The following is a 12,578-nucleotide window of genomic DNA, read 5'->3' on the forward strand; positions in this document are numbered from 1 at the left end:
TTAGGTCCCACAAATCCTTAAGGCTGGCTTTCAGCCCAAAACTGTTTTATTTAAGCAAACCACTATTAATAAGCAGCATTTACATATAATGAGCATTTTAATTCACTTTTTTGAAAAAGATTTCAAGAAATAAATTTCAAGAAATAAACAATGGAGCAGGATCGCTTTTGGTAAGAATGTTATTCCTCACAAAATTCTGTAAACAACATTTTAATTGAGAATACCTGCTGTTTTGCAATATTGTTAGAATTTATTTTCTTTTTTTACCAAAATGGTAAGTGGTAAATTTTTACAATAATGGCAACATTCTTCTTCCTCTTCTTTAACATTTCCTCAAAATAGATTCTAGCAAGCACAGACCTCTGCATTTACATGTGAATATTAATCTCTCATTTTGAAAACATTAATATTACTATATTAAGTTCAGAAAGATTCATTAGAGCTAGTTTTGTCACACTTAGCAGTAGTACAATGTATCAGCACTTCTATCACTTGCTTCTTCAGTAATAGTTACAGCAATCTTCATTGTGAGACATCCGTATTATGAAGCACTATAGCCACTCTGCTTGGAATGTACACCTAGTAAAAAGACGATAAGAACAAGAATAGATGAAAAATCCATAAACATCACATGATTTGTTTTCTAAAAAACAGTATATGAAACAACATATGAAATATTTAGCCATTTTGAATTTCTTATTTTTATGATCTTGTAGGTCATACTAATTGTATCTTAAATGTGATTGGCTGCTTAGTTCCCAGTGCTTGAGTTATACAAGATAATCTAAAAGTTTAAAAGACATCTGAATTGTAATCTCTTCTCTTTTCTCTTTTCATAAATCTTGTTTTATAGATTTAAAGTGGCTACCAGTAGAGGGCCTCATATGACTTCCAAAGTCCAGTTTATAATACTTGAGGACATCTAAGTCAATGGACTACATAATGATAAATGAGAAAGTTTTACAGCAGCATCTGAACACTCCTCTGCTGTGAAGTAAAGTTGCCTCAAGGTACATGATATCGTTCCATTCAGGTAAATACCAGCATTACAACACAGCACTGCAATCAGCTCAGTCTTGACATCTCTGGAGTTTCAGGGCCAGTCACTAAAATTCACTCTAAAAACTACAGATTCAAATTAACCATTACACTATTACACTTTGCTTTACTCTTTTTTATCTGATTACCATGAAAAAAAGATATGCATATAATCAAAAGACTTCTCATAGATCACAAAAGAGCTTGTGGCAATATATATTATATGACATTCCTTCTAAGCAAAGTAGAATCACAATTTGAAAATGAGACTGATATGCACTACCTACCAATTACCTTGATATATGGTACTCCATCAATTGTCAAGTGTATGAATGTGTTTGCTGAACAAGTCAATAAAAATGCAATTATAAAAGGTAACACAAGATTGAAGACTATTGGCTTCATTCTGACAACATCCTTCTTTAGACTATTCTCCATCCCTGTGGAATATCTAATATTCCACAATTTCAACTACGTTATCTGCAAACTAGAGCTTGATGGCATGAAAGGCTTTCATAGTTTTCAGAACATAATGAAGCAATATAGCAAAGAGCTTCAAGAAAAGGAGAAAAAGGAAAAGAACAGCTGATTTTCATTGAATCAGACAGAGCCATGTCCAATGCTTCTTGAAAGGCAGTGAACATGATGATTTCCCCTAAGGTTTCAGTGATAAATAGCTCCCATGTTCGGGGGAGGAAATACTTAATGAAGTCAACTAGCTAAGAATGTATAGATAATGCAGAGATTTCTAAATTGTGTATTGAGAAATTTAGCACTGAGTTGATAAGATGAAAAGTGAAAGGAGCTAAAGGAAACAATTTTTCTAAGAAAATATTCATAAAAAGTTACTTCAGTTAAGGCAACAAAGATTGACCCTAATCATTGATTAGATTGACAGGATACATCAATTCTGTTACAGCCAGGTTAATAATATATCAGACCTTAGGAGGAGTGCATTATTTTAGTTCCTCTAAAGTCAACTCGCACCAGCTGAGAATCTGCAAGCACTGTGGAAGCACTCCACCAGTACAATACCTATCCCAATTTTAGAACTGGTTTCAGGTATATAACCAATTCTGGAGTTGTGTAAAATATTATACTTAGATTGATAATTTTCTGCTTCTTTTTCTGCTTGTCAGGAAGACATTCAAATGTAAGCTTATTACTTTAATCACACATTTCTTTGCATACCTTGGCAAATTAAACATAGTTTATAGTATTAATTGACTTTGTTGCCTTCTTACTATATAAAAAGAAAAAGTCAACTATGACATTATTTACTAATCCTATCAACATCATTTATCAGTGTAACCACCTCTAAGGCCTACACAATACTACAAGAAACAACAAAACCATCAGGGCACGAGCAAGGAATATTCTCCATAGTAGATTGAATATTCATTCCACTGGTATGAATACAATTTTTTAAAAATAGAAATTTTACACAAGCATTACATGATTCCTGTTACTTTGTTTAAAAAGAATTCAGAACATTTGGGCGACTGAAAAGTTAGAAAAAAAAATGTGACCAAAGAGGTTGCTCGTCTTTCATGAGTTGAGATCTGGAAGATTATCCATCCACGATTCAGCAAATTTTTCAGCCTTCCCAGTCCAGATTTCTCACTTCCACTGCTCCTTCTGGCACTCAAACCCTAGAGCTTCCTAAGCCTTTTCTTTCATCAACTTTAACTACCAATTGTGTAAAAACACATCCCCATGTGTTTATTTTCTCTATTCTTTTCCTGATCTTTTCCTAGTCATAGACACTCCTCCTCTGTCCAGACTAAGACCCATTACACTTGTAATTACTGCATTCCTTCGGCAGCCTGCCAGTAGTGGCGTACTGATTACCTGTGTAATACTGATACCACCTGTGTTTCAAAGAAAAAAAAAACCAGAAGACAAATTTTTAAAGCAGCCTTCAAAAATTCTGAGATTACATCTAATGTGTTGCAACTAGCAAATCCAGAGACAATAAGAGGAATGCTAGACATTTTGACATTCTCCAAGTGTCATGGTTTTATGATTTTTGGTACTGGTATTCCACATCATAACATCATGTAGTGCATTTAGAGTTAAAGAGTTAATGTTCCAGCTCCGTGGATCATCGATAGTTCCAGGTATGCCTGTCTCAGAAGAGAAGAAGAACTCCATTCCCCAGAGGACTTTGCGATGCTTTGCGTTCTTACGTGTTTACGCTCAGAGGGAAAGATAAAAACTGTCTGCAGTCACGGGACTCTCTCTTCCCTTCGGGACCGAGCTCGGCAATGGGTGTTTGTTGCAGCCGTCCGCCTTCAGCGTTAGCGTAAGGCCTTCGGTTTATCGGACACTCTCTCTCTTGCTCATTTTATTTGATTCATTTGCCTCAATTCCAATTATATTATATTATATTGTGTTATTTTCCTTTCTGATATCTTATTTAGTAAATTAGCTTTCTTCCTCAGATCGCTGCCGTTGTTTTGTTCCTGGGCCCATCTCCCTTCTCCTTTTTCCCTTTTCCCCCGTCCCCTTCCCCGGGGTGTGGGCCCGTGGGCCCCCTGCCTCAATTGTCACGGTACCGGGTCGAACTGTCCCGCAAACTGTTGACACCAAGCAATTCTTAATGATACTGAAAACAAGTGAGAGCATACTACGAAAGATATGCTCTCTCAGAGCCAAATAAGTTTATTACATGAAACCTCCAACATTAAGAGGTGAACTTTCAGGTGGCATTAACTGAGGCTGTATCTGTATGAACTTCTTTCTTGTGCTTCAAGCTGGCCAGACTAGTCAATACTGTTTTACTGAGCTAGCATGCCTTTGGCTGAACAGTCACTTCAATCGCCCAGTTCACAAGGGGTGTCAACTCATCTAAGATATTCCACAAACAGCATATTATATATTTATTTTTTACTAGATGTAAGCATTGACTGCTTGACTTCTTCAAGCAGATGAACGTTCCCTTCTGCTTGTACTACTGCAATGTAATACTCGAGCATATAACTATTGTCTTTTAGAAAAAGAAGTTAGTAGAGAAGGCAGCTATTAGAACATAGAACAATATGAAAATACAAAAATGACCTAAATTTAGATACTGCCTTTCAGCACTTAATAAGTTTATGTCTTCAGGCTGTTCAATGGTTTACAGAGTACTTGATATGTTTTTTGAATTTACTGGAAAAGAGACTGCCTTGTCAAAACTATAAAATTACTCTGTATACCAAAGTATATTTGTAATGAAAACATTAACTAGAATGGGTCCAAGGTTGGGGGATCATGTGCAACTTCATCCATTGACATATGAGCTGCATTCCTTTGCCTTTATCAGAATATGGTTTGGACCTCTAATTTGAAGAGGGAAAGTGGAAGAGCAAATTCCAAAACAAGTATTATTTCTATTTTGAAAGACACTCGTTTATGAAGGGTAAGAGTTTTAAGTATACAATCAAGTTAATTTATCTTTCACACCTACCTCTAGGTGGATCAGAACTTTCTGCCTAATTAGCAGCTTATAAAAGTTTTTGAACCTTAAATAATTATATAAAGTCAGGATGTAAATTAAAAAAAAAACAAAAACAAAACACAAGACCTGTGGTAGAAGTAGTGATATATATGAAATAAAGTAAAAATAAAAATCAGTGCAGTTGGAAAAACTGACAAGAAACTTAAATTATCTAGGCTATTGGTCTCTTAGCAATTTACTACAACCCTGCTCCCTCTTGAATTTGTAATTCATACAGTTAAATAATATTTAATAAGAGATAACATTTTTCATATTTTCTGCACATGCACACAGTTAAAAAAAGAAACCCTTTACTGACAGAATAAATTGAAATGCAAGCATCTGATTGTATTTAAGTCCAGATACATTTAAATACAAAAGAATGGATAAATCCTAGCTATAAGCAAGTAAAAGCATGACTTAATTAGTGACTATATATATATTTATTTATAATTATATATATATTTCTTTGACTATATATATATTATATAAATATATATATATTTACTCAATTTAGATTAAGAACTGTTTATCATATTTTAATCCATTTTTCAGATTTGTATCAAAACACATACATATCATACTCAATACTGTAGAAAAATAAATTTGCAATAGCATACAATAAAAGGCCAGCACCCCCAGACACATACCGTCCATGCTTCCACTGCATTACTCAGTTCTACCTTCTTTAAATACTGAAAAACAAGGCAACCATGGTTCTTTTTGCATTTTCCAAGTAAGTCACTATGTATATTTTTAAATGTATTGTTGACTTACTTTCAAGAAAGTCCAAGTTATATTAAATCTGGATTGGACTTCTAACATTCGATCAATCAACAACGGACCCTAATTCAGCATCATCTGCAAATCTGCTGTGGGTATGCTTTGCGTCATTATTTCAATTGCTGCTAAAGACTCCATCAAAGAGCATCAGCTCTGGCAGCAATTCCTACAGCAGTGTTCTTGAAATCTGTCAACAGCTGGACATTGAGCCTCCGACTACTAAAACTGCACCTTCAGTTTTCAGTGTATAACAATCTTCCCATCCAGCTTGTACCTCCACTTGTAGGAGACAAAGCTTGAAGTCCTACAACATCGCTTGTAGTAGTCTCGTGTACATAGGTAGATATTTCATCAGGGAAAGCAATCAGGTATATTATGAATTTGCTAAATCTGAGTTGGCTTTCTGATCGACTCATACCTACCTCATCAGATATGAATTCCAAAGGGATATGGTCCATGATCTGCCAAGAGACTGCAAGAGTAAGGCTCAATGGCCTACAGATCCCTTAGGTTTCTTTTGTTGCTTTTACTACAACCTTTCTCCAGTTGTCAAAAATTTCCCCTGGCTATTATCATTTTTCACAGATGACTTCAGCCTTGCAACCATGCCACTGAAATCTTTCCAAATCCCTGGATATATACCATTTATCCAGCTTCTTTAAGGTGTCCCTAACCTATTGCTCTGCTGCTGATACATTCTTTTCAAGAGTGCACTGGCACAGAAAAGAGTTGGAAAGCAGACTTTGCGCCCAGAGGCTGAAGTTTAAAAACAAACAAACAAAAATAGTGTTTAACTCCTCCCTTTCTCAAGGATCTTGCATTTTTACTTGAGCTCTTCTGATATTTGTACACTTCCTGCACACTTGTAGAACTCTTTTCTTGCCATCCTTAGTATCTCTAACTAGTTTTTAACTCCAGCGAGGCTCTTATCTCTCTAATTTTGCTCTTCATAGTCTACGCCTTGCTTAAATATTCCTTCATTACCTGCCTTATTCCCTTATTTGTCATATGTAATTAAGTTTGCCAAGTAGCTAATTTTTTATTGCTGTCTTCAGCATATATGTTTTTGTCATTTATAATTTTACATAAAACAGTTACTGAGATGTTGACTTTCAATTAACATATGAAAATAAAAGTCTCTTAAGAAGTGATAACTGACTTTAAGGGATGTTCTAGGAAGAAAAAAAACAACATAACTGACAATGTTATTATTAGTGTAATTACATTACACTAGTTTATATCCTTTATTTGGCTACAGAAATAATAACAAAAAATATTAAAAAAGAACTACTTCTCTTTTTAGCTCAGTACAAATATCTTAGCAGCAACATCCATGTTTTCTTTCTTACCAGGCTTACTCTACTATTCTTAATGGTGCTGGTCACTACAGTTAAAAACTTGACCTTCTTTTCCCAGGCTTTCTTTCCCTAAGTGCATCTGTTCAAAGCCAGGAGATGAAGACACTGAGAAAAGAATTCTAGAAGCCTTTCTTAAGATGTTCACCTCCTTGTGCCCCAATTACTTCCTTCAAAATGCCTATCTAGCTCAGATCATGTAACAGTATATAAAAGCATCTCAATTCAAACCAGAACAGGAAACCCAGATTTTTATCATTAAAAGAAAATGCCATTTTTCTTGTTTTTCAGTACATCAGTGAAGAGAGTTTCAGTAGTTTTTTTCCGTTTTTTTTTTTCCTGAAGTTTTTTCTTTCATATGTTGTTGCTCATTATACAGTTCCAATTAACAGCTTCATTTTGGTTTATCTTTGCTCTTATAATCTGCTTTTCTGATCAGAAATTTTATTTCATTCATGTCATCTTCATCATTTCACAAGGCTTACTTGATGAACATGCATATAAGTGAAAACTCCAAGTATAGAATATTAAGGAGAATACATTCATAGTTAATCAACTTCTTGACTACCTTTTAATCACATCATCCTCTGAATCTTGTTTCAAGCATTCTTTGTTCATACTACAGGCCCTTCTAACTCCTTCCTCCCCTTCAGGATTACAGTCTCATTCACACTGGAAGGGGCCTCAAGAGGCAGGGTCAGCTATGATGTCAAACCAGGTTACTAAAGGCTTTCGATAACTCAATGAATGGAACCTTTGTTATCTACACCAATTGGTTACTTATGACCTACTAATTTTCTGTTCTGCCATATAAGCTCTGCTGTTTTATGAAGCCATCAAAAAACACATCAGAAGACTCATATGGCATTCATTAATGGAGGAAGTGGAATATGTGGAAGGGAGAACATCAGATCCTCAGGGGACAGTTAGGTTGACTCAGCTGTGAAAGTTTTTGACAAAGTTAATTTTCAGATGTTTAGTCATCAAGTTATTGAGAATCTTTTTATTCAGCAGGAATAAAGTGGAATAGTTGTGGCTGACTTCACAGGCAGAATTGGTAACAAAGGTGATGATGGAGGACAGAAATGTTTGTAAGTCAAATACATACAACATGTTTTTTGTTATCTCTTATTTGTCCTTTTCATACAACTTGACCACTTAAAATGAAAGCAGTCACTGTTGTGAATTAGGCAAATTTTGCAAAGATCAGAGTTTCGAGCACTAATATAGTATAGCCAATCTAATACACACGTTACAACATTTCTTACAAGCAGCCTGCTTTTCCTACACAGACAGTATTCTATCAAGATCATCATCTGTTCGTGTGGGCTACTGCAGAAACAGGGAAAAGAAACCAGTCTTGCTACCATTTGACAGAAATATATACAATGCTTTTCAGCCCTTTAAACACTTCAAATACTTATTTCTTATACTTTTTTTTTTTTTTTCCCCACTCCTGGATAATTTCAAGAAACAAGAGCCTAGAAAAGTTACAGAAAGAAAATACAGGAAGTATTTGTGAATAGCAGCAGTGATAAGTACGAAGCTCACCTTAGATATTTTGGGAGGGTTGCAATATATAGCAATCTCTAAATGTATATTAAAAAAAACCAACAACCAAACATGAAGAAAAAATTCTACAGACTACATTTCTACTTTCAAATCCATCAGAGTAGATTCAGTACCAGGTGCAAGCACAACTGAAATTGGCTGGAATTGTAATGAATTACTCTTCATCCCACTTTGAGGGTTGGAAAACATCAAGTCCTAAAAATCATTTCAAGGTCATTTTGCAGCAGATGGGAGAATTACTGGAACTCAGAGCTAGATCAGGCACCGCAGAAAAATATTTGATAGTGCATATTGCAGCTGGTGGATGCAGAAGGCAATATCACAGGACTCTGTGCCAACATTTTTCCAAACTTTTAATTAAAATGAGGGCTTTGGACAATCTCATGTCTCTATATCACTACTAATTGTCATACACTGACACTATTCTGAGAATATAATTAACCATCAATGAATAAGATACATGATAGCTTTTCCTTTCTGACTGTAACTTGTAATAAAGAACTTCACATTTCAGATTTCATTTTGCTAGATACTGCATATTTAAAAGAAGGTATGCTTAAATTAATGTGAAGCACTGCCTTCCAATTTGTTTTTCAATTTACAGCAGTAAAGGATGAATATGCAGAAAATCATTTCTCTGACTGTCTTGCTTCATTTATGCAAAAGATCTCCAGGCTCTATCTCAAAATTTCTATAATCTTTTGCACTCTTCCTTAAGAAAAGTTACTTCAGAAAGATAGCAAAATCCTGACAAACACAAACATGCAGTTCAGAAAAGCTACAATTGAATGAAAGTGGATAACAGATTAACTTTGGAATCATAATATTTGTTTGTGAGTTTTTGTTTGTTGAAGAATTGAAACTTTCAATGAATACGAGCAAACTAATTTATCAATTTACTGCTGATTTATCTTAATCATCAAGAGGCAAAATCTTACTGCTTTCCAATTTTCCTAGTTAGTGCAGTCAATTTTCTAACTACAAATATTCATATATTCTTTATATTTGTGCATGTTAGAGGAGAATATAGTAAAAGATTACATCATTCGTTTAAAATTCAATACATAAATCCTTATCATGAAAGTTTTTCAAATTACTATTTTCAAAGCTAAGGTCACTAAAAGCTTTTAGATCATTTCAATCTGTGTGAATATTTTTAATTTGTCAATAGACTCATGGAGACACAAAGTTGCACTTTGACACTGAGTATTATACATTAAGATCAAGGTTAAAAAGCCCAACCCAGCAATAAGGATATTCTTAGAACAAAATATGCAATTTCTATTTGATTTAATGAAAGGGAGAAGGAATATTTCAGCTTCCACTTATTGTTTAGCTAATTGAAAAGAACTACAGGAAAAGTAAATCTATAAAAACTGAAATAGGTTAAACAATTACACTTCTCACCAAACTGCATACTGTTTTGGCAATGACATATTCTGTAACATTACATTTAGACTGCTTATTACTCAGTTCTGTTGCTGCAAAAAGTATAAAACCCACTGCTTCCATACAAATCCTTCCTTCTGGTGTATTTTAAAAAAAATATTTAAGCTACTATGACACACTTCGATATCTTTACCTTTGCAGTGAAAATCAATCAAGTTAGATGCTTATTAAAACTTTTGATAGTAAGTATTATTAGAAACAGATTTTTTTCTTCCCCCACCCTTTCCCTGCCCCAGATCTAATATTCACATCCAGCTACAATAATCAGGTAAGGTACAAACATAAGGGGGTACTAGGATCTTACAGAGTTGAAACACATCCACAGCATTTAATTTGAAATGTGAATACATATATAAAACTGGAAGGTTATGCAAGCATTGAAAAAGCACACATCTTTCATAAAACATAAAATCATAGGATGTCTTGGTTGGAAGGGACCTTAAAGATCACCTAGCGCCAATCCCTTGCCATGGGCCAGGTTGCAACCCACTAGGATCAGGCTGCCCAGGGCTACATCTAATCTGACCTCGAATACATCCATAAATGGGGCATCCACAACAAACATAGCTCAAGAAAGATTATTAAAGCCTCTCTTCCATGGTAGTAATACCAACAAAAATAAGACAGTTTAGAAGTCCATTTGTACAATGACAAATAGGTCAGCACCTTGTTTGAAGAAGGTTTAATCACATGAAATCTTATGTACATTTCATGTGTTTGCAAGAAATCGACAGCAGCGCAAGCAGCAGAATGAAAAGATAAGATTATTTACAAAGAATATTTTTGATGTATTTTTCTATGGAATTTTCAAGGCATGCATGCTGATTTTGAAATCTAGCCTTCTACAGAACCTGAATTATCATATATTTGTCAGCAAAATTTCACAGTGCCAAGTAGTGCTTACAAAGTTTACTTTTCATCCAGTTTTCCTTACTCCAGGTATTTCACATTCCTTTTCTTCTCATTTTGCAATGTCACTTTCAGTATTTCTTTTACTAGGTGATGTTTTTAGAATGAATTATGTCATATCTAATCTTCTACTTCTGTAACACGTTTTTGCACTATTTAAACTTGACTTGAGCAGCAGAATTATTGCATGTAATTTCATTTTGTCATAGTCCTGTGGGCATGTTTTACTGACAGTGTTTAAGGAGCACACCTTAAGGGAGGTGCATCTTTCACTATTAAAAAAGTATTTGTGGTGAAGAGAGAACTAACATTTTTGAAACTAGATGCTTAAGCAACATGTATTATATAAGTTCAATAAGATAATTACTAAAGTACAAGAAAAAACTTATTCTGTGTTAAATAGGCTGGTGTAATTGAAAAGAAAATCAAGAGAAGGGACATCTAATTGGATTTCTTAACATTAAACCAGGACTAAAGACATTCTCAAGGATGACAGATTATCAAAGAACTGGGATCTAAATTTCTACTTATGATAAAAAATTTCTGTTTTATTGAAAAATACCAACTGATGGTATTTACTGTAACTTTTGTTCTTTCTTACTTGGTGTTATACCTTGCTGGATTTGTGTCCTTTTACTACCATTTTACCTTAATGAGGTGCGTGTGGCATCTTCTGGAGTGTTGGCTGAAGCTGGTCTGTGAATTGGACTGCTGAAGGACATAAAGGAAAGTTGTCATAACCCCACTCTGATGGGTTTCTATCTGACTCAGAAGTGCCATTGCCATGCCACAGTTTATGCTGCACAGATGCGTTTGCTGCTTTGCTTGTCACATGCTTTGTCTTCCACATGCTCCTAGCTGAGTCACATTTTCACACTTAGATGTATTTTTTTCTGTTTTGAATGATTTGCACTCATCATCTAAAAGTCCTAATGTGAAATATACACTCTAAATTACAGTTAATTGGCTTGCAAAAGTTAAGTTAGTGGCAGATAATTAAAATGCTCTCTAATCACTAAAGCATCATACTTAAATTGGACACAGGAAGCAAGAATTCTGGGAGCATTAATTTGCTGCATAACCTGCAGGAATGAACTTTTAGATCCACAGTCTTAGTGTACTAATGATTGAACAGATACTTACCTATACTCTAAGGACACTGTCACATACACATAAAAAAATAAGCAAAAAAACATGTTCCCAAGATCCTTTAGGCCAAACACAATAAAAGCACAATGTAATGAAACTATTTTAAAACATGCAAACAAAACAATTGTCAATACTCTGAATATAACAAAAGGGGGTAAAAGAAAGCATGAGAGACAGAGATTAAAATGTACAGTAATTCTCAGGAATTTGGATCTCACAAGAAATGTAACACCAGAAGATGATTTATCCATTCTGTCATGGAAGACTGTCACACATGTACCAGTGTAGATATTCTGTATCTGTAGTCTGTTACATTACAAAAAAAAAAAAAAACCACTTTCTGTATACAGATATACCTGTGTATAGAGATACACACACCCTTTCACACACATCTTATGGTTTACATATGAAAATATGGTCAGCAACATAAGCATTCTCAGAACTTTTCCAGTGAACTCTGCCAAATGCATGGTCTTTTTGAATTTTAGTATCTATTGAACTTGTGAAAATACATACAAATGTGTATATATATATATATATGTGTGTGTATATATATATGTATATGCATACATGTATATGTATACATATAAAAAGAATGTGAAATGGCAGCTTTATAAATTAATTGTGGTAAGGGATTATGATTTCAAGAGTAATGACAAAAGGCTCTATTTTAGTTTTTATTAGTCACCACCTCAGTCAACAGAATTTGTATATACAACGATACAAGTGATTACAAGTTGTTAGAAGTGATGTGAAGGAAAGTTTTTGTTCACTATTCAGAACAATTAGGTCTAAACATTCTTGATGGGAATAAAGAAGGTCTGTTCTAAGTGTTATTTTTT

The 12,578-nt window shown here is 34.3% G+C and overlaps 1 protein-coding gene across 2 annotated transcripts in view; it reads right to left on the reverse strand.

The window, feature by feature from the left end:
- Window positions 1-293: 293 nt before the first annotated feature.
- The window catches only part of GBE1 (1,4-alpha-glucan branching enzyme 1), a 156,452-nt gene continuing 144,167 nt past the window's right edge, over window positions 294-12,578 (reverse strand). The window contains exons 16-17 of one of the 2 annotated variants that reach the window (XM_065741856.1): window positions 11,236-11,298; window positions 294-579 (exon numbers count right to left, since the gene is read on the reverse strand). In XM_065741856.1, the coding sequence (XP_065597928.1) occupies window positions 523-579; window positions 11,236-11,298 (120 nt within the window). In that variant the 3' untranslated portion in view covers window positions 294-522. The remainder of the gene's footprint in view (window positions 580-11,235; window positions 11,299-12,578) is intronic. The other variant, XM_065741857.1, reaches the window with a different exon arrangement.

Source organism: Cyrtonyx montezumae, unplaced genomic scaffold (assembly GCF_038088225.1).
Source record: "Cyrtonyx montezumae isolate F1298 unplaced genomic scaffold, pur_monq_1.0 scaffold_3, whole genome shotgun sequence".
NCBI classification, from domain to species: Eukaryota; Metazoa; Chordata; class Aves; order Galliformes; family Odontophoridae; genus Cyrtonyx; species Cyrtonyx montezumae.